Genomic DNA, 25,390 nt, shown 5'->3' on the forward strand with positions numbered 1-25,390 from the left:
AGTGATGCTTTAGTGAATGAGGCCACTCCACTGTATGAAGTAATGCAAGACAGGGATTTTATTTAAATTCACATTGTTAATTCAAAATACATCACATGATATGATTTCCCATTTACCACATGACTGAAAAATAAATCTGATGAAGGAAATTCTTCAGGATGATAGACACACATTTACTAATTCCTGATTTTAATAATTTTTGGTACATTTTATGTTTCTTCAGTTTTGTAAACCGACCTGCCAACAGTCTTATACTGTCTAACACCAGCTTTACTAGTTGATTTCCACAGTGTGTTCCTGGACATAGACAATATAGTGGTGAGTGTTTTCTCCCTGAGTGAGGACTGTCAGAGCTTCCAGGCCATGTGCCTCCTCCACCACCATCACCTGGTTACCAGTTAGACCCCCCTCTTCGTTCACCACCATCAGCTGGTTGCTGCAGTTACCAACTTCCTGCTCTTCAGCGACCTGCAACTTCAGCCACAACACAGCGTCAACATTTTGTTGTCACCATTCATTAATTCCTGAGTGAATGATGTGATGCTGCTTACCTGTTGTACTACAGTAACAGTGCCTGGAGCCATGGCGACCATGGAGGTGACGGCATCATAAGTCTCTGAACTGAGTTCAGTGATCTCCTGGACATTAACTGAACACAAAAGACACACATTCATTGTAATGTGTTAAGCACTTACACTAAAGTACATGAGTCATAAACACAAATAGAAGTAGCCATGAGAAGCACTTCACTCAAGTATCTGTGGACAGAAAACTTAAAGAAAGGTGTCTGTTGGTTTGTCAGTAATCTGCTGTATGTTTATCCCTGTTACTGTTGTTACCGTTGTCCTGCAGAGCTGCTACAGGTGCTTCTGTCAGCTGCTCTTCATCCTCTACAGGAACATACTGGGCTTCTACTGCCTCCCCCACCTGGATATTTACACATATGGCATAATATCATATTATCCTGAAAACACTGACTTCAACAAATAAAATGATTGATGTGTATAACTGATAATTTGTCAGCAGTCTCTGTTAAATTCTAAATCAGTTCTAAATCAGAAATATTGTTTAAATGACAAGAGTTTGCATGGGACAGAAACATGCAATGACCCTACAGCCATACTAGTGACTCTGTGTGGCTGTACACAGCGGTGCTATGAGCTTAACGCTAATGATAGCATGCATGCAGCAGGTGGTGGACCAAAGTGGTGGACCAAGCAACAGACTGATAGTGCTGTTGCTAGCATGGCTAAAAATAAACCAGTGTCTTTTTTCCCCTCTCTTCCTAGGTCTGTGTTTGTATTTACCTCCCAGGTGCCTTCCAACACTTTCAGGCTGTGTTTGCTCTTCAGGTGACGGTTCAGCTCCCATTTGGTACCATAAACAAACTCACATTCAGGACACTTCATACCACCTAAACACAAACACGTGCAAAAACTATGTCAGGTTTTGCCTGATTCTAACTATACTTCCATGGCCAAATCATAGATCATTAAAAGGAGTAGTTTAATTCTAGCTGTATCACTTCACAACGCCACTACAGCCTATCAGGTACAGTCCCTTGACAGTTACGGTACTTTAAAGAAGGCGAAAGATCGAAAGGAGGCAGCGTGAGTGCAGAGATCAGACCTTGCTGTTCCAGAGCATCAGGGTTAGGCAGTCCAGGTCCGGCATTGTGATATTTCTGATCTGGGTGTTTGAGGTTGTAGTGTCGCTTCAGGGGACCAGCGATGTTACAGGAGTAGTGGCAGTGGGCACAGCGAAATGGCTTACATGAAAAGAGAAAAAAAACAGTTAAGTTAATGCTAATGAAATATCTGTTAGGCAAGACTGAATTTGGAATATTAACTGATTCTGAATGACTAGCTGATCATGGCTGGAGCTAAGATTAGATTTGAAACCAATTAATATGGTTTAATTTTAGCAGTAGTAGTTATAGTCGTCTGATTCCGAATATCCTGAACATCTTATTTGACAGTTAACAAAGATATAGCAGAGTGTGTGGGTGTGTACAAACTAACACTGTGAGCTTTATGTGTATTCTGACCTTAAACTCAGCGTGTTGCTCCATGTGTCTGAGCAAAGAAGGTTTAGAGGCTGAGGTGAAGTCGCACTCTGAACACTGAAACCGTTTCCCTGAGCAAAAAAAAAACAAAAAATAGCAGCTCTTACACTTATCATAGCTTTGAACATAAGCAAATTTCAGTCAGCATTTGTGATATGCAGCAAATAGTCAACAGTAACATGGATGGTAATAAATTGAGAAATAAACAACTAGCAAATTAGCAGTGACAAAAATTGCATTTAAAAAACATAATTGGAGACAGGGAAGAGTGTATGTACCTTCATCTGTGTGGCTCAGTCTGTGGCTTTTCAGCGTGACTTTGGATTTGAACTTTTTACCACACAGATCACAGAGGTGCCGTCTCTCTGTGTTGTGTCGGTTCATATGAGTCTTCAAGTTACTCCTGCTGCGGCCTGCATAGTCACACATGCTGCAGACGTATGGCTTCAAACCTGCGCACATGGACACACACAGTGACAAACACATGCTTCAAAAGATCACTGGAAAAAGTTGCAGTTGAAGGATATGAAAGTGTGAAGAAATGAGATGGTATTCAATGAAGTGTTGGATTACAGTGGTTGGGTGAAAGATTCGTTGGTCTACATAATATGCAACGTTTTGAGGGTACTTGAAGTAACTGGGTCAATAAAACATAGTTTAGAATTGTAATTATTAAAGGCAGGAATACACTATGTAGACAAAAGTATCCAGACAAACCTCTTTATGGGGCTGTTTTTCAGGGGTTGGGCTTGGCCCCTTACTTTCAGTGAAGGGAAATCTTAATGCTTCAGCATACAAAGACATTTTGGACAATGCTATGCTTCAAACTCTGTGGCGACAGTTTGGGGAAGGCCCTTTTCTATTCCAGCATGACTGTGCCCCAGTGCACAAAGCAAAGCTACAAAAAGACATGGCTGGATGAGTTTGGTGATGAGGAAATTGACTCGCCCACACAGAACCCTGACCTCAAAACCCATCAAATACCTTTGGGATGAACTGGACCTGACCTCACAAATGCTCTTCCGCATGAATGGGAACAAACTCCCACAGAAACACTGCAAAATCTTATGGAAATCCCTCCCAGAAGAGTTTATGATAAATTGGTTCTATTCACCAAGACCTTCATCAACACCTGTGCAGTATTCATGTCTGCCAGCCACCACAGGACAGATGTAGCTTCAAGGTAAACAGGCCTTCAAGGTGAACGACTGCTAAAGCAGGAGCTGAGGGTGTGACTTCCTCAACACAAAACACTGTAGTTTTCAGCTAATGTAAAATGTAAGTTACACATGTTTTGCAGAGAAAAAGAGACAAGAGAAAACAAAAATAGTGCTTCAAACTGATAGAAACAAACACCATGTCTCATAACTTTTATGCAACCTGTGCCAATTCTTGTTGCCAAATTTCCAATTTTTCCATCTTTGAAATAATGCCAGCAGGATAAACATGGCTGATTTCTATTTGTTTGTGTTCTCATCATTTCACAAGTAACTGACAGGCCAACGTCTACAGTGTGTGTGCATTCAGTCTAATCCAGCCTCCTGGAGGACAGCCACGAGAAGGAAAAGACAGATGGAAGCTCAGATCACACGGTTAACAGAGAAATGCTTTGCATGGACGCTGATAGGCCCAGGTGTGTTTCTACACACTTCTTTGTTGTGTGTATGTGTTTGTCTGAGTTAAAGGTAGAGGAATATCACACCTTGGTGGGCCCAGATGTGTCGCTGAAAGTCACTGCTGTTCTTTAGGAAGTAGGAGTCACAGTAGGGACACTTCTCTGCACGCTGCACCATCAGTCCTTTGCCCTGCATTGGGAGTGTGTCTATCCAACACATACATAGAAACGCAAACACACATGTGGTGCTTGGCCATTATATAATATATTCTATTGTCTTCTATACAGTGAGACACCTAAAATCATAAATAGAGGATGGCATGCTGAAAAATTAACAAAAAATACATATACATGCCAACTACACAGCAAGAATAAAAGGCCAAGCTGTCAGTTTTTAGGCTTAAAGTTGAACAAATTCAATTTAAAGAGGACAAACATGTCCTGTGGAATATTTGTGCGGTCTTTACCAGGGTGGGATGTTTTCATGTGGTATTTTAGTCTGTGCTCTGGGTAGCTGTGCTGGCAGACAGGACAAGCCACGCTCTTCCCCTGTAAACAACACAGAGACAAAGCTTTAAAGACATCTGAATCACCTTCCCAAGAGAAACCGAGGGACAATGCTTTCAAGGATTTATTTCTCCAGTAATGGCAGGGCTGATTACCTGATCCTGGTGCATCCTCAGATGGGCCTGAAGTTTGTATTTGTCAGGTGTGGTGTATTTACAGCCAGGATTGGAACAAGGCAGCAGCAAACCACTGTGCTTCTGGATCTGGTGCCGCTTTAAAGAGCTTTTGGTGATGGAAGAGTAGCTACATTTTGAACAGTAGTGCGAGTGCTCCTTGGTGTGTGTGCGTACATGGACGTTATAGTGGACTTTGTACCAGAACAGTTTACCTGTGCAGCAGGAAAAAATAATGTGATTAGAACTGACAGACACTATTTAACAATCTAACAAGATAGAAGAAATGATAAGCAATAATTATGGCATATAAAGTCAAGAGGGTTTCGTCATCTCACCACAGTATTGACATTCCAGGTCTCCATAAATTTTCCTGAGCCGTTGGAAAGACTCCATATTAAGCGGAGTCTTCTGAAGAGATGATAACACCTGCTGGAACGCACTCTGATGGAAAACCTCTGACACCTACCAACAGAAAAATAAAACAAGTCAGAGCGTCGGGATCAAGCTCCCAACAGATGATTAAAAGTAGAAGAAACAAATGATATGTAGTCTAATTAAGTCACTTTAATTACAGAAAGACAGAATCAGGAATGGGAAATAGTTGAAACATGAACTTTAACTGTTTTCTGTGGCTTCAGAGGACAAACAATTAACCTGCAGATAAATGAGTTATGGGAATAGTTGCAGTCTTAGCTCACACTGTTGTCCTTCTCCTGTACCTGTCATTAATTTACCTTTTCTGAATCTGAAGTTTGTCCATCTCCCCCTGGAGGTGCTGAAGACAGATGTATGTCTTCACCCAAATCACACAAGTTTGCACTTCCTGAAGGCAAAGGTGTGTGTGTACTTTTGGCTGCACATGTGTTCTCATCCGCTGTGTTTTCTTGCGTCCTGTCCTCTGAGACAGTGGTGTGAATGCTCTCTGGTGATAAAAAAGTCTGTGTGTTATCTTCAGCTGCAGGGGTGCATGAGTCCGACGGGTCATCCTGTGACTCTGTTGTTGCCTGGTCTTCTCTGTCAGAAGGAGTTATGGTCTGCGCTGAAATCGTTTGATGGAGCACTTCTTGAGAACTTTGCAGTGTACCTCCATTTTCTAAATCACCCCCTTTCCCCGTTTGTCTTTTGATCACCCGCACCTCTTCTGTACTTTCACCCTGAGATTCAGCTTGTTCTTCCCTGTTCTCCTCCTCCCTGTCTTCACTCACCACTACTCCCAACCGCTTCTCTTCCCCATCTCGCAACTCCCCCCCTCCTACACTGTTTCTTCCACCATCCTCTCTTGTCCTCTCATCGTCACCCTCCATTCTGCTCTGTTCCTTCATCCCTTCCTCTGTATCTTCCCCCTCCTCATCCCCCCGCAAGTCTCCTCCAGGCTGCATCAGATAGAAACTATTGTTGACACAGTCTGTGAAGGCCTGCTCCTGGTCCAGCTCTGGGTGAGTCTCCTTCAGGTGACCTTTCAGTCTCTGGGAACTGACAAACTTCCCATCGCACACATAGCACACGTATATGAAAAGGTGCTTCCTGACATGAGCAGCGAGTGCAGCCATCTTGGTTGCAGCATGGTCACAGAGGAGGCAGGCAAAGGGACGCTGGGGCCCGTGGACCAATAAGTGGCGCTCCCGCTCGAGCTGGTTCTTAAAGCGTCGGTTACAGGTGGGACAGTGATAGAGGAGCTGTCTGAGGCCCTGGCGAGTTTTTAACCTGGACAAGATTAAACAGATTAGACGAGCAGGTATGTCAGATGGTTGTTGGGGTGTTGGGGGGTAAACAGGTAGATAAGGAGGCAAAATAAATGCGCTAATGTAGATCAAACCTGAGCTGTTGGTAACTCTGGAGGACAGCAGGGTCTTTCAGGTTATGTCGTTTCTCCATGTGTTTCAGCAAGTTCTTCACATCTGAGTACTTCTTCTCACAGAAGCTGCAGTGCTGCTTCACCTTCAAATGGACTCGCTCTGTGTGGACCTGCATTGGCATAAACACAGGATTACTGCTGCAACCAGAAAACAGTGCAGCTGCAACCTAAAGACTGATCTAATGTGTCTGGAAAAGACAATCAAAAATCCTTCCCAGTGTGAATCTGAAAATGCAGTTACAACCCAAACACAAATCACAGGCAGGAAAATAAACCTTCTCACTCTAAAAGGTGGACTGTCGTATTGCAGTATGAAATGTGATAACCACCAAACCTTTATGTAAGGAGCTTACATTATATCTTCAGGGTTGCATGTTAATATTAATTATACTAATGATAAGGCAGCACACATACTATTAGTCAGCAGTAACAAAGTGATAACAACACCTTGAGATGTCCTGGGCTGAGGCAGTTGAAAGGACAGTGCTGACAGCTGAACTTCTCTCCTGTGTGCTTTCTCAGGTGAACATTCAGATTGGCTTTGCAGGGAAAATAAAGGAAGCAAGCATGTAAGTTAGCAGCTTCTAGAGGAACTTCAAATAGTTTGTAACTGCACATTTTATAAAGTAAAATGAATAGAAGTTACACTGACTAGACACTAGACTTATTCAGACTTCTTGTCTTATGACAGTCATTATTAGTCATTGTGAAGGTACATGATTATGTATACATAAAGGAGCAGTTAAGACTAGAGATCTCTACAGCCCCCTTCCAACTATAATCCAACAAAGGATGATGAAATTAACAGGATTAAAATCAGCACATAGAAACTGTTTGTATTTTGCACACATGCATTCCTGGTATCCCGTCACCACCTTCAACTGACACTCTCACATAAAAAGCAAATATTAAAAAAAAAAACAACTGCTATAAATAGTAACTTTAACCATTTGATTCTGCCTCACGTTCAATAAACTACAACTTCACTATGGATGCAGTCATGTCAAAGGGTTCTCCAAGGGGCTTTACCCTTGATGGCCGATGCGTAATCACAGTGTGGACACTGGAACGGCTTCTCCTGGGTGTGTGTCCTGAGGTGGGCCACCAGAGAGTGTCTGAATTTAAAGATCTTATTACAGAACTCACAGGCAAAGATCTTCAACTGGCTCTGATGTAAACTGGGAGACAGAGAGTGACAATATTACATTTACCAGCTGACCAGTATCATTGTAGTTACTATGCTGGTGAGGTTTTTGTTGACGTAGCTGATAAAATAGATCAACTTCTTTGACTGATTCTAGGCTGCACAGAAAACAACATTCCTAATATGAAAACTAAATAACATTTACTTCTTCTTCTTCAAAAATGTCTTTTCTGTTTGACTGTTAGACTAGAACCAGATGTATTTACAGTAGTGTGGAGCTCGGCGCATACACACTGAGCTACAAACTTACAGAATACATTGAATAAAACACTATTCACACAGTACTTGGTAGCATCTTGCTTGATGGAATATTCTTGGAAGCCTCTGCTGGCTCTTGCTGTTGTTGTGCAGGTCGGGTCAGAACTAGAAGAGAAAACCCAGGCATCAGACTGCTGACAAAAAATAACATTCACAGGTTATGTAAACATGAAGTTAAAAATCTCTCATTTCAACTCGCATTGACAGGTTTTCTGTTTTCAAAGCTTACTGTCAACACGTCATTATGACCATTAATTATGTTTTACATTTAAAGAATTATAGGAGAGAGCGACATTCTCCGTTGTATTACCTGGGCTCCTGATCTGTTTTAGGGTTACCTTCAGAGGCAGCTGTGTGACTTCCAAAGTCTTCTGGTGGACTCTGGAAGACTACAGACTGCTGACAGCCCAAACAATAAAAAGAAATATTACAGCAGAAAAAATAACAACAGTCAAAATTCTTAAAACAATTTATTTTAGGAAGGAAAATCTTTTTACTTTGCTTTTGAGCTGAAATCCCTGAGCAATTAATAGAGTGGTCAGCAGAACCACTACACAACAGACTGTCAACAGATTTTATCAAGATTATGTTTTAGGTAGACAAAGGTTTCCATATGACCAGTCACAAAAAGGTCTGTGGACCATCCTGAGAAACTGTTTCTGAAAAACAGATGTTGTTGCTTAATTTTCTAAATGTCATTTTTTTTACTGAGCACCACATATGAAATTCTATACACCTTCATTATACTGGGGTGAAGGTTTGAATCTCAGAGATATCCCAAAATGTGTCTTGAGCCAGAAAACACCAGAGGAATGTAAGAAAATACATTTGAAAATTTGGGTGAATCAACCATTCAGTGTTCCTGTGTATTCCTGTGCTTACCAGAGGTTGGGCTTGGATGGCTGCAGACTCTGAACTATCTTCTACTGGAACCATTTTAGACACACCTGTTGAATTAAAACATCTCACTCATAAATATGTCAGTCAAATGAGTTGTTAGCCAAAATGTAAAATCTAGTACAAAAACAAGCTCTAACCTGGAAGTGTTTCATCTTCTGCTAGAACAACACTGACGACTGACTTTTTGTTTCCTGCTGCCAGGCCTCCTTCTTTGGCAAAGTGGCTTCGGTTGGTTCTCTGCGATCTTAAGCTGCCAAAGTCTGTAAACAGAGGAAAAGAAAGGTCATAAAACAAAACATGATCCATATGCTATAATGAGGGAGAGTAACACTAAAAAGAATTTGTTTGAAGAAACCAGGTCCTGACTTTAAACATACCCTTTTCTCTTGTAAGTCCTGGTTTTGCAGAGTTTTGTTGCATCTGATTTGGATCTGACCCCATTGAATCCAGATTCCCAGATCCCTCAGCACCTGCTCCACCACAGATGCTCCCTGAAAATTAGTATGTCTATTAATCAGAATCACAGATCAATGCTTTCTGGCAGTCCAAGATGCTGACTTGCTCCATAAATGTTGGACTAAATGGGTAAATGTAGGAGGGGATTATGCTGAAAAATAAATGTGCTAGGCTTACTAAAATTGATCCCTTCTAACTTTGGTCATCAGTTTATTGGTCACCTTTGATAGAGTTCTTGGGTTGTAAATAACAATAGTGTGGATAATTCCCAGCATTCTCCTTAAGGAGTGTGCTGGTATTTATTTGTTCTTTGAATGTCTCTTTGGCACAGGCTTGTCTATTGCTGGTTCTTGTCACTCCTCACCATTCTCCGTTTCGCCATCCTCTTCTTCCTCTTCCCCCAGGCAGATGTGTTTAAGGATCTGCCGTCTGTTGCTGAACGAGCGATGACAGGCTCTACATTCCAGCCCCAACATCCCATCATGGCTTTCTCCTAGCAGAAAGAAACATAATACCTTCAGTCATAGTGCATTTTGCACATCATGTTGACAAAAAAATCCCTAACAAAACCAAATATGGATGAAGAAAATAACACTCTAAGCTTAAATGTCTACTCAACAATTTAGTAACAATTTTATTAGGTTACCAACCAACCAAAGCACCTCTCATTGGGATGGTACTTCAATATGAAAAGTATTATGAGATACATGTAAATGGCAACAGTGCTACCTTCTATTGAGCTATGTTGTTTGTCGTCCTTCTCCTTAATCCCTTCTTTTTTTCTTTGAACATTATCCTCTGCAGAATGGGTGAAGTCAGCCTTGCCCTCCTTCAAATCCGTGCACATCTTCTTGGTGGAGCCTTTCGGTCGTCCTCTTTTCCGCTTTACTGGGCTTCCTTTGGGACAACAAGACAGCAGAAGAGAGAAAAGGATAACACAGGGATTTTTTTTTCATTATTTTATTTTGATTAATAAATTTTAAGTTTATCCAAACAATTATTTTCTGTATAGTCAAAGTCTGATATACTGATGTCTTGTGTCACAGAACTCCCGTGTTATCCCCTAAATACAAAGAAAACAGACTGTAAAAAAATCATTTACAAAATCTTGTTAATTGCCCACTACAGTGATGAATTTGATATTGGCTTGAGTCCAAGACAGAACTACACTAATAATCAAGTCAAAGTCCAATTCATCCCACACTTTGTCAATGTAGTGCTAATGACCTGCCAGCGTGTTAACAGGCTCGCCTACAAGGGGCTGCAGCGCGATGATGATGTCATCAGGAGGCTTCTGCTCGGGGTGCAGCTGGGAGCAATGGGCCAGGAGCTGAGAGCGGCTTGGAGAGAAAAGGTTGCATAGCCGACACATAAACACAGAACCAGCTAGAGAGACAGGGAGAAGAAATGTGGCAGACCACAAGGCAGGGAAAAAACAGTAATTTAAAAGAGAGGGAGAGAGATTTACATAATTTGCTTGCTTCAAAACAGTGGAGCAATTTTTGCTTTGTGGAGTCATTCCTCCTCATCCTGATATTCTGGACTCTGGTGCCAAGACAGGTCAATCAAAGCTGCTTCAGTTAGCCTCAGTAAAGTATAATCTTATTTATTCTTATTTTTTAAAGTCTAAAATGAAAGTTAATATAAAGTGATTGCAAACAAAAGAAGGGCAGGCAAATTAAGTTTTTGTCTCGATGACAGTATTGAAATTATTGAAATTTTTCAACTTTATTATTCAATATCTACATTTAAAAGTAGGTGGAAAAGACAGGAAACGAACGTGAACAAGGTTGATAGATCTTTCTGCTTATGTTCATTTCAATTATAGGTGATGGAGCACAGCAGGTATATTCACTTGAACACTAAAAATAAAATATTCTTTAGATTTCTCTGGTTTCATCCAGCACTTTGGATTTCATTGTTTCGCAACTCACTTCTAACAGAAAAGGCTGCTTGGGCTAATTAAAATAATAATATTGTTCACCAATGTTCCTGCTGGCCAGCAGTCTTGTTCCCATCCATTCTCTTATAACAAGGCATTTAACAGTAGCGAGGCTCACATCTACTACAACTTGTTAAATATTGAAGACCAACATTTTTTCGAGGAGGTGAAGTTCATATGAATTCTAATTATTATACGGGACAACTCATGAGAAGTCTGAAATATCATTTCCTTTCTGTCTTTCGCCACACCATTTGCTCCTGCCTCAAGACTTTCCTTTATAATCCTTTATAACATAACGGGCAGGGTGACGTCGTTGAGTTTGTGCTTTCAGTAAGGAAAACATAAAGACTATGTGAACTTTTATTGCGAAACAAAAAGTATGTACAACAGTCTACCGCGTGAGTAAAAACACAACCGCCTCTGAAAATCAGAGGAGGTACACGTTTTAACACGTTTGTTTATTTTGATTTTGCCCAAACTGTCATGTACACCCGACAAACATATTCGAGCTGCAGCTAGACAAAATTCTTACCCGCTTTCTGTTCATCCATTTATCCGGCAGCTAAATAACAAAAGCATACTAATTTAGCGATGGATCTGAGGCATAATACGACTAAATATAGTCCCTGAATTTAGAGTTAGAGCCTAATTTTGCGTTGCGTACGCAAAAAATTCTGTCGAATCTGCCAAACAAGTCGCAACCAACTAGCCACAGAGCGGAAGTGGAACGGACCCAGTGAGACAACGGCCGACAAAGCATCGCCACCTGTGGCGGGAAGACTGTACTGCAGCGGCGGCGTTTTTACTGAAAGAAAAATCAAGGATTTCTTTTACTGATATCTAGTTAATTGTTCATCTTTAACTTCGAGTTAATTGTTAAATGTTGATTGCCTCAGCACTGCTGACATAGACTTTTTGTATAAATTGTAGGAATAATGCGTTCAGTTTCTAGAGTGTTCTAGTGTAACGTGTATGCTGGTTCAACAAATACAAGCCATGTCAATGCAGTTACAGTGTGGGTAAAGACTGAGTGAAAGAAAATGAAAAACAAAATCATGGATTAAAAGTTTACTTTGAAAAAATTCTGACACCTATGTGCAGAAAAGAGTTTTTTCTATTACTAAATAAATATTTATTTGACATAAAAATCACCATCAATTAATCATATATTGAAAAGGATAACAAGGACAATCATAGTGTCTTAAGAAGACATTATTATATTATAGGAAAAGACAAAAAGAAAATCAGTGACTGATTTTGAAAAATGTAGCCAAAGTTAATAAAAAGGTACAAAATAGACAGGATACAATGTTGAAGATTACAGACAAAATAGTTCACAAGAATAATAATAATAATAATAATAATATTTACTTCAATGTTTCTCAAAATGTTTCTTGTACCAAAAAATGTGAGACGAATTTAGTTTGCCCTTATCAACAATAAAATAGTTCAAATAATAATTCATGCCCAGTAAAAGAATTGAGCCACCATACTGAAGGGTGGGAATAGACAGACGCCCCTAAGTGATGACCTTGGTAGGCTTTATATTAATGAATGTTTGTTGGTTTATGTGTTTCCACCTAAATGATGTTTCTCCCACAAGCATGAAATTGTTCAGGGATGTCAGAAAACATGATTTATACGGTCATATAATAAGGGTAATCAGATGCTGCTGTCTGGCAGAAGGCTTTGATATTGTTGCAAAGCCACAGTAAGCTGTTTGTCATCGAGCTCACAGGCCAACTCTTCTTAAACATATAAATCAATTTGTAGTGACAGTACTGGTATTTATTATGGAGCTAGAATAGATCCACGAGGAGCAATTGATGAAGAACTTTTCAGTGGGGGAACAATGAAAAAACTTTATTAAATAATGCAAGAATTTACAGACGTGGACATTTACAGAATTTGTTTTTTGCTTTTTTTTTAACATTAAAAAAGTGTCAGCTCAGGCCAGTCCCAGTGATTAACAGTAACTAAAAGACCACCAAACACGCGCACACACACACACATTCAAACAAACACATACATACACATTACATAGGAACAAGTAAAAAAAAAAAAAAAAAAGGCTAAGCTTTCAGGTGATGATGGTAGATCTTTCTTCTCTACTGCTTATTTCACTTTCACAAATTGTTGTTTGGGACATCATATTTTTTTTAATAACAGAGATGACAAGAAGATTATCGTAAGCAACCTACAAATTCATAAAAAGTGCATGTTCTATCTTCAGCAAAAAAAAAGTAATCGTTTTCAATGAAAAAAGAAAACAGACAAAGAGGTGTCAGAAGCAGTTGGTTACATGCATCATTCAGGAACAATACAAAAAAAGTAAATTCCAACAACAAGATGCCTGAATCCAGCCTAAATGCTGATGATACACAGAAGCATTTATGCTGGGATTAGATCAACTACTCAATTCATCTAGATTTCAGACCAAAATTGGCCTTGGATTAAAACTGAACCATTGTGTCATAAATTGCTGATAAAATGTAAATTCCTCCCTGACAAATGAACATAAAAATGTTTAACACCCGTTGTGATTGAACTTCTTTTGCACATTATTTTAGTCAGTGACTGTGAGGAGTGGCTCACCCTGACCGCCAGGGTGATAAAAGAGGTAAAGAAATACTTCATTTAATATTATTTACAACTAGTTTACATTTCTTATTTATTTTAGAAAGTGTGTTATGTATCATTACTGTAGAGCTATTTATATTTCTTGTTTTATAATACATTCTTGCTGTATGTACTTTTAACGTGGCTTGAAATCAGCTACTGCTAACAAAGATGTTTCCTTCTGTGGGTGTCAGTAAACAGAGCATAATATACTGTAATGCACACACTGATATGTAAACACTCACAAGCACAATGAAGTAATATCAAAACAGTGACTGAGACGAAACTAAATGAAGGCGTTATGTTTACCAAAATACTTCAGTTAACATTTCAGAAGCAGATTTTCATACTGAACGTAGATAATGGGATGAAAATGTGCCTTGTATCTTCACTTACCCTGAGGACAGACACTAACAAGAACAATGTAAAAGACAGGGTCCAATTAGCATATCGATGCTAATTTGAAATAACAATGAAAAGACTGAAGAGCTACAATTATTCATTCCTTTTTCAGTTTTAAGTTTCTTTCTACTAAAACTGTATCAAATAAATATCCTTACAGCAATACTGCATGTATTTTCATACCAAGATTGTGGTGAGGTTTAAACATATGTACAAAATAATAAAAATTCAAAGGTATTTTTAAAATAGCTGGTATGATTTGAGGTTTTGAAGGCCAATAGATCAGGTATACTGTGTATCATAACAAATCAGTCCTACCCAGGCCTGTCCATGTGTCCCCATAGGCTCATGCTGTGTATCTGCTATGGTGAAAATATTAATGTGATTCATAAGCCTCAGCATATTAACCCTGACCCAAGTTAGTGTCTTTTCCAGAGCTATGTAAAAAAGCAAATATGCCTCAACAATTAGCTACAAATCATAACTATAGAACTAAAAATATATTATGAAGCAAACACACCAAAAAAATAATCTTTAAAAGACAACAAATCATTGCGAGCAAGAGGACAAAGATTCATTCTGATACAATTTCTGTGAAAATTTTTCTAAAATTCCCAGGGTACACTGGGGTCTGTGAAATCCGTGTATTTCAATATTTGTGAACATGAAACAAGGCCGGTATGGTTGGATTCCTGAGATGACGTCTTTCTGTGCGTGTGTGTGTTCACATGATGCAACACTTGTTCTTGTGTGTGTGAGAGTCTTTGAAGCGGAGTCTCTGCTTGGATCTGTATTTCTCCAAGTAGGTGAGCTGTTTGCTGTTGATGGCTCCGCGACGCTTCCTGAAACACACAGAGACAATCAATAAATATGTGATGGCAGTCAGTGGTATTACAGTTTCTTTTTATTACTTCTGAATCCACATTGATTACAGACTATTATGTACATCTTCTATGGTACAACCCAGATCTGAAACATTATGAGGCATGATGAAATCCATACTTGCCAGGATTCATCTCTTGTGAACAATTAAAAAGAATGCATGGTAGCAGTGTAATATCACCACTAGATGGCACCAAAGAAGGATAATCTCAATTTGTACAGGGTTTAGAAACCTCAGAGCTAGTTAGCCATCCTCAATGAGCTGTTTTTTAATCCCCTAGACTGCTTTAATTCCTGCATGATGAAGATGTGATGTATAAATGCACTTACTGTCTGATAAGCTGAATAGCATCTTCATACTTCATCCCGCTCTCTATCAGAGCCAGAGCGACCAGCACAGGAGCCCTGTGTGCACAAATAAACACACACAGAGTCATGCCTGTTAAGTCTGATGTCCAGTGTGTCTATGTGCCTCCCTCTCCTGGTTTCAGTTCAGATTCTCTAAGGTGTCTTTCTTTTGGTGTGTCTCTCACCTCCCCAGTCCAGCCACACAGTGAACAGCCACGCAGCATCCTGGATCCTCTTGAAATTTCTTCTTCAGCAGACTCAACCAATCATCAACCAGCTTACTGGGAGGCGGGGCTCCATCATCAAAAGGCCAATCCTGAATTAAAAGTAGAACAGCTTCAGCACTGCTGAATGAAGATAAATCCTGTGTGTGTATGTGTGTGTGTGTTTAGCATGTGCTTACCACCACATTAATGCCATCTTTCTCCAAAGGCGTTTTATCATAAGTGATATCACAGACTCGAACAACTGTGGTGGCACCGTAGCGCTTCAGGTCCTGAGAGGAACAACAGTGATAGGGCATTATTTTAATATTAGTTTTAAGTCAAAACACAAGCAGATAAATTCAGTTAAAATGTCTGTTGTTTCACTTTACAGGTCAACATCAAGGGAATCGATACATAGAGTTTATGCATGAGGTATGTGTATGTGTGCATGTGTATCCATCTGTCAACACACGTGCATTTCTTACCTCTATGAAGGAGCTGAGTGTGCTGTCTGTGGGGTTGTGTGTGATAAGGAATCTCATGTTCTTGTGACACAGTTCGACTGGAGCTGGACGGTTCATGGTGGCCAGTGTGACCTTTAACATCCCAGGATGACCTTTGACCTTTATTAACAAATATACCATATATTACAAGTGAACATGACTTGGAGACACATTTGGTGACATTTTCTTATAAAACAAACAAAAAAAAAAACTTACACCACAATAAAGCAGGGAAGAGCTTGTGATAAATGTATCTAAATAGGCTTTTTTTATGTTTTTTCATTTTGACACATCACCGTTGAAAAGTCACAGGTGAAAACAATAAAATTAATCACGGCTGAATGTCATTTAGCTGCTTCAGTTTCAGGGTGCTGCAGCTGTGCATGCTAGCTCACTGTCACACTGGTATTGCTTACTGCAACCCTTGAATAGCTTAGAGCCTTCGTTAATGCCATTAGCAACACTTGTGTGTTTGCTATTCTGACATATCAAAAATCTGCTGCGGAAAAGGCCTATTCAGCACAACCCTCCAAAACATTCCAAATTTGACTCCTGAACTCGTCACATACTTACCGACTCTTTATCTACGTTTCAGGATAGAGCGAAAACAAGCAAATCCAGTAATGGTGCTATCATGTTCAAATGGGAGCGTATAAAGACCCTAAACCATACAGGTGTTTTCATTCAGCTTAATTAAAACCACATCTCAAAACTGTATGAGTGGATGCAAACTGCGCAGACTGTACTAACAAAACTAACTTAACAGCTAACAGCTAACTGTCTAACCTGATCTAATCAGCCATTATAACTGAAAACACCTGTGTGGGTTTGCAAAGAAATTCTGCATGAAACAAAACGGAGATATTTTGTCCATCACTAAGCTCTAACTTTTGTGAATGGAACTGTGAATATTAAAAATACATTAATACTGTATTCATTTATATTTTATTGGGTGAAAAAAAATTTAAAAATTCAGTGTCAGTGGAGCAGAATCTCTCTTGTAAACTCCTCTGATAAACTGAGACATTAGCGTGTTTTAGGATGGAATTTTAATTTCAATTATCTCAATTCAGAAATGTCTCACATCCCCCAAAGTATCCACAGCCACTATTCTAGACTAAGAACTGTTTGCACACTATCCTGTCTGACTGAAGGAACCTGTCATGGCCACCACTGCTTATTCATATCACACTATAGCATGCAGTACAGAGGCTTTGCAGCAACACATTCCCACTCCTCAAGAGCACAGGAAAGCCATATCTGACTACTCCTCCTCCCTGCAGCACTGGCTTTATAACAAATACTGTTTTATCAGTGTGAACAGGGTGCCAGGTGTGATTTGTCACTGTGTCATTTTCTGATTTCAAAGAAAGAGGTAACACTGAAAATGGGAAAGATGATTGATATGTTGTGTAAGACCTGGGACATAAAAACATTCCTGTAAATAAATCTTACATCCCTGAAAAGTCAAGCCAAAAGTTAATGTCAACTCATACTGACTAAACTAAAAAAAAACCAAAAACAAACAAACAAAAAAAAAACACTACCACACTATCCATAATACGAAGCCACATGTTTAATGCCAGAGAAACTCATGTGCAAAGTGCAAGGGTGAAAAGGAGTTAGTGCATCACTATATTTAATGAAAATTTGTTCACCTTTAGCTGCAGCTGAAGCTGCTGTGTCTTCGCCTGATATCAGGTCTCACAGTGACACTGGACTTCCTGTCTTTTGTGGAACTTCCTAGTGGGAGACAGTTTATAGCCGTATAAGGTAATTCCCCAACTGTGACGTCCTGTTGTCTTGTATTACCCCATCAGTTGACTGTATCCTATAGTCCAGGAGGCTACAGAGCATCAGCTCTCTTTCTGTTCGTCTCTTTGATTTTGTCTCCTTGATTGTCCAGTCCTTTTCTCTCTCTCTCTCTCTCTCTCTCTTTGTCTCACAGTAGTTCTCTCTTTCCTTCGCTCTCCAGTTAGCTTTCGGTGTCGCGGCCTCCACTTGTTACCCCATGAGCTGGCTGGTTCAGAGGGCACAGGCCAGTGGTCTTTCAGGTTTCAGGGCTGCAGGACTGCATGGTGCAGCTCATCCCAGACAGGGTCTAAATGTGTTGGGCGTGGCAGTAGTCACCACTCCGCCGCACAAACTCCATCAACCAGCAATTCTGAAGCACAAAATATACCAAAAGAAATAAATAAATAATCAACTTTCAGAAAAACAGTCATGGAAACAAAATAATTCATTTCAAACACAATATCTGCAAAAGCATATACTGTATGACAAATATATTGTAGCATTAGTTTCAAATACTGAATAAAATCAATGTGAAAAAGATCAGATTATATTGCTTATCTCAAGTGAACCTCAGTGGACTTTTGGAAATTGTTCGTTCTTTGTAATTATTTTAAATTAAATTCTAAATTAAAATGCCAAAAGTTGCTGAATAGCGAGACCACTAACTTACGCATGTATTCCAGACCACTAATATGTGCAGTCAGGTCCTGATTCTGTCCTATATCAGACGTGTATATCTATATATGCATGCACACCCACAGCGAGTAAATGATTGTATCCTAATGATCTCATGAAGCCATTGAATGAAGTAGAAAAGAGTTCCTACTTGCATGGAGTAGACAAGAAAGCTGGGAAACAGATAAGAGATGCACCACGAGCTATAAAATCTAATACATAATTTCATTAGATCAGCCTGCACAATATCAACAAAATTCAATTTGGTTAAAAAAAAAGAGAGAGAGAGAGAGAGAGAGGATAAAAGAAAAGTCTGAAAATTGGTGCTCTATTTAATGTACTCCACTAGTAATTTAAGTGCAGATGAGTAGTGAATCTGCAGGAGGTTTCCCAGGCTTGGCGGCAAAAGACCACATACTGGAGCACAAAGTGCAGAACAAGTTAATAGCTAAGTTAGCTCACTTGCAACTTGAATTTAAGCAGGTCCTCCTACAGTAGGGCTGAAATGATCTATCCATTTGTCAATTTAATTGACACATATTGGATTAAAAAGCAGTTGGTGGCCAGTAAGTGTTATCTTTGATTGCATTTTAAAAGCATGTCAGTTCACTACTTTGTGAAAAATGGAATTCAGCTAACTGAATCTTGTTTTAATGGGAGAAAATGTTAGTTCACATGGTAACTGTATTGTGTTCTGGGCAATGGGCAGAGGGAGTGAGGGCTATATGAAGGAAAGAGGTCAAATATGTAGACCTCCTCTCATTCAAATGCCAAAACATTCAGACAAACAACCAGGAGAAAGTCCAGAGGTACTCTGGGTAATCAGTAGTCACCTCTTCACCTCAGCTCTGACAATACACACATGCACACACACACATAATCACATGGCGACTTACTCACTAACACTTCCAGAGGAGTACGGTCTATTCCAGGTTGTTGACTATCTATAATTAGGAATTTATCCTGTGTTACAGCTAATCAGGATAGAGGTCAATTGTTTTCCATCCAGTCAAATCAAAGTGCGTAAAGAACATTCCTTGTACTTCACAGAGTTTTCACACAGCTGTCATGTCTGAATTTAAAGCCTCATAAACAAAAGACAAGAAAATCAAATCAACAGGATAAAAACTCTTACAAAGCAACTAGACAGAAGATGCCATCACAGACAAGGCACTGAATCCATTAAAACTGAGAGAGAGATTAGATATTAAATAAAGCTCTAGAGCACGTAGACATAAAAAAATTAAATACTAACTGGGAAATGGCTAGACAGTGTAGTGCAGTAATTCCAATTAAAACTGTAAAGCCGATCTTCCCTGTTACCTCAGAGCGCAGTTTGGTTTGTAAAACAGGTGTGTCTCCAGTTGGTCTTCTGACTGCCTGGTGGTTTCCCTGTCACAGGCTGGGTCAGGATCCAGACAGGTTAAAAATTGATCTCAATATTATTTTAGAGACGCCTTAAGTTTCCTACAGTACCTGCTACTTGAAGCTGAATGACCCACAAGAAAGCTCGTAGATTAATAGTAAAGTAGGATAAATCCTGATAAATCCAGCACACTGTTCACTTCTACCTGCTTCCAGTTACAGATATAAGCAGTTTTCTTGTGGCAGCTCCAATAGCGAGTCACCCTGAAAAGGAAGATGTGTTAAATACCTGAACTGTAATTGTTTCTAAAAGCATACAGTAGACACTCTTCCCTCTTACCTCAGTGAACAGCTTTGCTACTGAACTGGGAAATTCACAAACCACTGACTGGCAGCTACGCCAAAGTCCTGCAGCAGCAGCAGCAGCAGTCCTACAATAGTGTGAGTGCTGACAGAGAACCAGCTGACTGCCTGTTATAGTAAACCCCTGTAGACACTGAACACCCTGCAACTGTATTTATAGCTGTATCTATATGAGCAGCTGATTGTATGACACATCAAATTTTTCTGGCAGCAACAGTCCCCGATGCAGCCCATCCCTGTCTGCCTTCTCTCAGCCCGAGAACTGTGATTAGCTTGATTTTTATTCATCAAGGAATGTAGATACAATTATGGAAAATTCTACTGATCTGTCCCATTGAGTTAATGTTCTCAAAAGCTTGTCGTAGAGAGCCGCCACGCTTCTGGCTGTGCATCAGCATCAGGAACCTTTCCCTAATACTACCTATTTATGATCCTTTTTTCTCGAGTGAAGCAACAAAGAAAAAGCGAGTTGAGTGTTTGTCCTTACCTGCTCTTAAATGTCATCTCCAGCCACAGAACAAACTTCGGCCTTCTTGCCACAGTAAACTCCACTTGCTTTTAGTCTTTTTTTGCTACTAGAAGCTGAAATGTCCGGTGGTCTGGTTGAATTAAATGAAGCCCTTCTACAACAACCTGTAGCTCTGCCCCACTAAAACATTGAATTGTCTCCGTCTCGCTGTGCCTGCTGGCCTGTCAGTAACCACTGCAGCGTGCGGTACATGTCAGACTGTAGCTCTACCTTGCTTGCAGCAGTGCAGTGTGCTTGGCAGAGGATCTGCTGTGAGCTGGTCTAATCAGGCTGAGCAGCCATCTGACCCTGACAGCCCTGTCACTACCAGAACACTCTACAGTTAATGCTCTTAGAGAGAGAGAGGAGAAGAGCCTCACTCCCTCCTCCTCCTCCTCCCCCTCTTCATCCATTCCACTTCTTGTTCCCTCCCTTCTTCCAGGCTAAAGAAGAGGTGTCCCCCACCCTCCCCACACTCGTCTCTTCTCCTCACCCTTCCCACAGGTTGATGATTGCAAGGTTCAGTCAAGGAACCCTGTGGTCTCACATACACTCGAGTGCACATCAGCAAAATGAATGCAGACCGGTATTTTCAGTTAATGTTTCTCTCAAATATAAGTAAACGGATTTGCAAAATTGTAGGTCAAATGTACTTTTTCTGTCATGACACGTCTGTCTGAACCTTCTCTTGTTTTCTCTCCCTCCCTCCCCCCAACCCCAACATCCCTGACCCAACTAAAAATAGACGGTCCTTTGAGCCACCAGACAGAAAACCTTTGAGTCTCAGTTTATGCAATTAACTTTCTCCTTCACTAATAATCCCAAGTTTGTTGTTATTGTTTTCTTACAGCTAACACGTTTGTCCAAAAATCAAATAAAAAGGAAGAAAATTGCAGGACACATTTTCTAAAACCAACATCCACTGAGGTATTCTTCCAAGAAATCTACGCAGCCCTCAAATTTTCAGTCTTTTTAGGATTCATTTTAAATTGCCTTCTTTATACAATTTGTTTACAAGGTTATGGTAAGGATATGTGAGGCCAGAGAGTCACAAGACAGTCATAGGCACAGACTTTTTAAAGCAGGACACGCTGGGGCCTCACCTCACTATCAATCACTCTGAGCAGAGGTTAACATGACTGTTCACCCACGCACAGAGCTTTAAAAAAAAAAAAAAAAACACCTCTTACTGGCTAAAATTAGCTGGAGCACTACCGAATACTTTCTAGTGTATTGCATTAAACGTGTTTGTAATCCATTTTCTGCATGTATGTGTGCTCTCAAAACAGGGGATGTGTTTGTCGCATGTACTGTGGTCACAAATATTCTGTTCCTGCATCGTGCATGGCCCCGTCTTAACCCGTGCCTGATTCTCATTATAATAACTTGACATTTTTATTTTATTTTATTTTATTCCAGATAATAAGTGTAAATATAGCCACACTGGTGACTAGCGGGTTGCAAACACAAAGTGACAGCTAAGGGTAAAGACCTCCAGAGAAGAAGAAGGAGAGACGACTTTATGTCCTTTAATGGAGACTTTGACTGCAGACAATGTGTGAACACAGAATATGGCTCATTCATGAATTTTACAGCTGTTTGCCTGTGTATGTGTAAATGCATGACAGAGGCTTTAAGTTGGAGGAGAGACAAAGTCAAGTCATGCAGAATATGTTTGAGTGGAAAACAAAGCCAGTTTGCAATCCACTAGTGGCCACTTGTGGCTATATTTACACATTATATTTACATATATTTACATATTTAAAATGTTTTTATATGTGTGTGTGTGTCAATCTCAGCAGCATTTGAAGGCATTTTAAAATTATTTGATTTAATTGATATAATGCTGGGTTTGCTGTGGGTGTCACACCTTCTGTCACTTTCTCTGTGACGTAATGGCGAATTTTCTGTGTTCAAGAAAGCTGCTCAGTACATTTTTGAAAATGGAGGGCAAATTGCAACATAGCAAACATACACACATCTCAAACCTCTCAAGGTTTGCTTTATCTGATCCTCCTGAGGAGCAGTCCGCTGCAGTGTTGCCATCTGTTTTGATGCTACAAACAGTAGTGCACTGACCTAAACATGGTTGCTGCAATGGTTTCTGGAAATGTGAGCTGACACCTTGTAGGTCAACCCTCAGCTGGCAGTCTTGTGCTTTTAGAGAAGTCTAAAGGACACTTCAGGCGCCGGTTGTAGCCTGATGAAAACGATCGGCTGACCTGCAAAGACTTCAGCACTGAATCTTTTCACCATATGGAAATGCCAGCCAAGTGTTCAAGTCGTATTTTTATAAACCAAACATTGCTGTTGGACCAGCATGGTAATTTTGAGTCATTATGCTCATGCTCACCTGCCACTGTTGGACTAAAGCAGCAACTATGAATAGAGATAATTTATTACCTTGTTTTCTCATAAGAGCTCTGTAGTTTCTCATCTCCTTCTGTTGTATTTGTGTCGGATGAATAGAAACTTAGCCTCGACTAAGAAACAAATTATGACAAATTATAACCACCAAATTATGATACAACCAGAACAGTAATGGCTTTTATACTACACTGAAATGTCAGCTGGGAATTAGTATCTGAAAATTAGTCAGAAATGAGGTTAGTCTTTCATAAATCCACCTCTTGATGTCTATATAAGTTTGCTTCTCTGTCATTGACTCCTGATGAATGACTCAAGCGGGAGTGAAGGCAAACATTTGTGCTGATACCATGTTGATGTATACAATTACAAAGTGTGTCCCCTCCCCTGTACTAGTCGGTAATTCAGTCCCTCAGCCACACTAGTCATGCAGCAGTGTGAAATACTATGTAATTCCCAGAGCAATAAGAAGAAACTGGATATGAAAAGGATGCATAGTCACTCCCAACAGTTCTATCTTTCATAGCGTAAGCTGCCACTTCCTGTTTCACACGCAAGGAGTAAGTGTTAATGACGTCTAATTAGCACACAGTCACTCAGTTTTTGACTACAGGTGTATACCTAGGTTATGTGGTGTAGCAGCAGGTGCATCACCATGCTGGAAAACAGAGCCCCTCGTGGGCCAGGAGCTGGATAAGCTTGGCGGATAAGCTTGCTCTGCACGCTCTGTGTTGGAGCAAGTATAATTTCAGCATCTTCCTATGCTGAGCTGTGCTAAAGTTTTGACATTCAACTAGATTACTCAAGGAAACAAATGATCAAGTGTATCGTGTGTTTTACAGCTGACTGTGTTTCATGGACCTTTGCTTTTAGAAAACCGTTTCAGGAATCAAACCTGTTAGCCTAAACTCCACAGCTGTGGTCATGACAATACAACTCTGTGTCCTTATCATATTGTACAAGGAAACATGTGCTTTTACACATAAACACACACACTCGCTCATATACATGCACACAGTCACAGAACAAGGTTCAGAGAAAAATCCTATATACACTAACACACACACACACGCATGCATAACAAACAGAAATACACGTACATACACACAGTTGAGCATGTGGCAAGCGGCAGCAGCTGCTGTGTGTATAATTAGAATGTTTTGAAAGCTGAGAGTCAGACAGCAGGACTTTCACCTGCAGAGTCTTCACAACAACCAGCGGTCGTGCATGACAATACAACTTTTCCACACCAAGTACCTCCTATATGTATATGTAAACCAGGTGAGGAAAGTGAGACAATAAAGAATTAAAGTAAAGAAAGTGTGGGATGCATGCCTTCATGCAACCTGTTGTTACAGAAGAAATAAACGAGATTCTTTCTCACCAACAACACAGAACGTCCATAACACACGTGCAGTGAGTCATAGAGGAGGTTACATGTCATTATCCAACACTTGTAACTCAACAATCACTTGACCATATGCTGACATTTCTGGCTTTCAAAACTTTCCATCTCACCGTCCATCCCGTCTGTTTTGGAACAGAGACACCAGATTTCATGACCAAGGGGAAAAAAAGCTCCAAATGCCTTCTTCAAATAGCTTATTGAATATATTTCAAACAATGCAGACTTATACATCAGATTAAAGCTATGTCCAAGTACAAACTAAAGTGAGAATTCAGCTCATAGTGTTTTGTTTCCCAAAAAAATTGCATTGCTTAGTGACTAGCAATGACAGAAAAGAAAGAACATAAATAAAAACACAAACATTTTAATCTTAACCAATAATCATTTCTAAAACTTTTATCAGGTAAAAAACAGAGCAATATGAGGACATCCTCACCTTCTTCCTGCTGCCTGCTCAGAAAGTTGACATGAAACTCCACCTAGTGGACTGGACGTGGAAATGACACAAAGCTCGAGGGACACTGGAATCTGACTCTCCTCTCCAAACCACATGATCGGTTTGTCTTAATTTTATTTACTGACTGGAAGCAACTGGAAACACAGAAATATTTCTTGAGTTAATTTCTAGTTTTACATAGCTAATATATGACCATAAGGTTTATAAAGATGTACTTTCAGTACAATACTACAGTAATATATTTGACTATAATGATAAGCATTGCACATACTTAGAGGTTTTTGGCTGATGTCTGATGTAGACTTAAATATCCTAAGTAGCCAACACCTTCTCAATGAAGTTTTATGACTAAATTAAGGTGACGTCAGGCAGTACAACACAGCCACAACAGGACTGTTTCACAGACTTTTTGTCATGTCACAGCAGGAAAAGCACAACTGTCTTAATTCCATATAGTTGCTTTAGTTTTGGGGTCCTGATATTATGAGTGCTGCCTGGCTGTCACACTGTCA

At 39.9% G+C, this 25,390-nt stretch overlaps 2 protein-coding genes across 7 annotated transcripts; both read right to left on the bottom strand.

Annotated features, from left to right (window-relative positions):
- Positions 1 to 39: 39 nt before the first annotated feature.
- Positions 40 to 11,715, bottom strand: LOC124064925 (zinc finger protein ZFAT-like). Of its 3 annotated transcripts, none has more exons than XM_046399821.1 (24): positions 11,514 to 11,715; positions 10,264 to 10,422; positions 9,766 to 9,933; positions 9,401 to 9,529; positions 8,958 to 9,071; positions 8,718 to 8,840; positions 8,563 to 8,627; positions 7,991 to 8,076; positions 7,708 to 7,785; positions 7,248 to 7,396; positions 6,666 to 6,757; positions 6,180 to 6,328; positions 5,098 to 6,067; positions 4,699 to 4,825; positions 4,343 to 4,575; positions 4,148 to 4,229; positions 3,768 to 3,887; positions 2,344 to 2,517; positions 2,048 to 2,136; positions 1,630 to 1,768; positions 1,308 to 1,414; positions 840 to 927; positions 552 to 649; positions 40 to 474 (listed from the first exon to the last, which is right to left on the bottom strand). In XM_046399821.1, the coding sequence occupies exons 1-24, from the start codon at positions 11,530 to 11,532 to the stop codon at positions 274 to 276; spliced, it is 3,759 nt and encodes a 1,252-aa protein (XP_046255777.1). In that variant the 5' UTR covers positions 11,533 to 11,715; the 3' UTR covers positions 40 to 273. The 3 variants fall into 3 exon arrangements, with proteins under 3 accessions (XP_046255777.1, XP_046255778.1, XP_046255775.1); XM_046399822.1 differs by having other exon boundaries at positions 41 to 474; positions 7,991 to 8,079; positions 10,264 to 10,376; XM_046399819.1 differs by having other exon boundaries at positions 41 to 474; positions 7,991 to 8,079.
- Positions 11,716 to 12,816: 1,101 nt separating this feature from the next.
- Positions 12,817 to 20,764, bottom strand: LOC124065230 (protein tyrosine phosphatase type IVA 3). 4 transcript variants are annotated; one of them, XM_046400418.1, is made up of 7 exons: positions 20,626 to 20,764; positions 17,600 to 18,105; positions 15,924 to 16,061; positions 15,636 to 15,728; positions 15,418 to 15,548; positions 15,215 to 15,289; positions 12,817 to 14,844 (listed from the first exon to the last, which is right to left on the bottom strand). In XM_046400418.1, exons 3-7 carry the CDS (start codon positions 16,041 to 16,043, stop codon positions 14,727 to 14,729), a joined length of 537 nt encoding a protein of 178 aa, XP_046256374.1. In that variant the 5' UTR covers positions 16,044 to 16,061; positions 17,600 to 18,105; positions 20,626 to 20,764; the 3' UTR covers positions 12,817 to 14,726. The 4 variants fall into 4 exon arrangements, with proteins under 4 accessions (XP_046256374.1, XP_046256376.1, XP_046256375.1 ...); XM_046400420.1 differs by lacking the exon at positions 20,626 to 20,764 and adding an exon at positions 20,116 to 20,131; XM_046400419.1 differs by lacking the exons at positions 17,600 to 18,105; positions 20,626 to 20,764 and adding an exon at positions 16,515 to 16,729.
- Between the last annotated feature and the right edge of the window lie 4,626 nt (positions 20,765 to 25,390).

This window comes from Scatophagus argus, chromosome 9 (genome assembly GCF_020382885.2).
Source record: "Scatophagus argus isolate fScaArg1 chromosome 9, fScaArg1.pri, whole genome shotgun sequence".
Lineage (NCBI taxonomy): Eukaryota > Metazoa > Chordata > Actinopteri > Scatophagidae > Scatophagus > Scatophagus argus.

Bases quoted from the DNA above. Each gene is read 5' to 3' on its own strand.
- LOC124064925 (XM_046399819.1), bottom strand. The intron at 7,786-7,990 runs GTAATACAACGG...TTTCTCTTCTAG, and splicing joins AAAACAGATCAGGAGCCCAG to TTCTGACCCGACCTGCACAA. The intron at 650-839 runs GTAACAACAGTA...TTTTGTGTTCAG, and splicing joins AGCAGCTCTGCAGGACAACG to TTAATGTCCAGGAGATCACT.
- LOC124065230 (XM_046400418.1), bottom strand. From the start codon at position 16,043: ATGTTAAAGGTCACACTGGCCACCATGAACCGTCCAGCTCCAGTCGAA. The intron at 15,729-15,923 runs GTAAGAAATGCA...TGTTCCTCTCAG, and splicing joins CACTCAGCTCCTTCATAGAG to GACCTGAAGCGCTACGGTGC. The intron at 14,845-15,214 runs GTAAGTGCATTT...TGTGTGTTTCAG, and splicing joins GCTATTCAGCTTATCAGACA to GAAGCGTCGCGGAGCCATCA.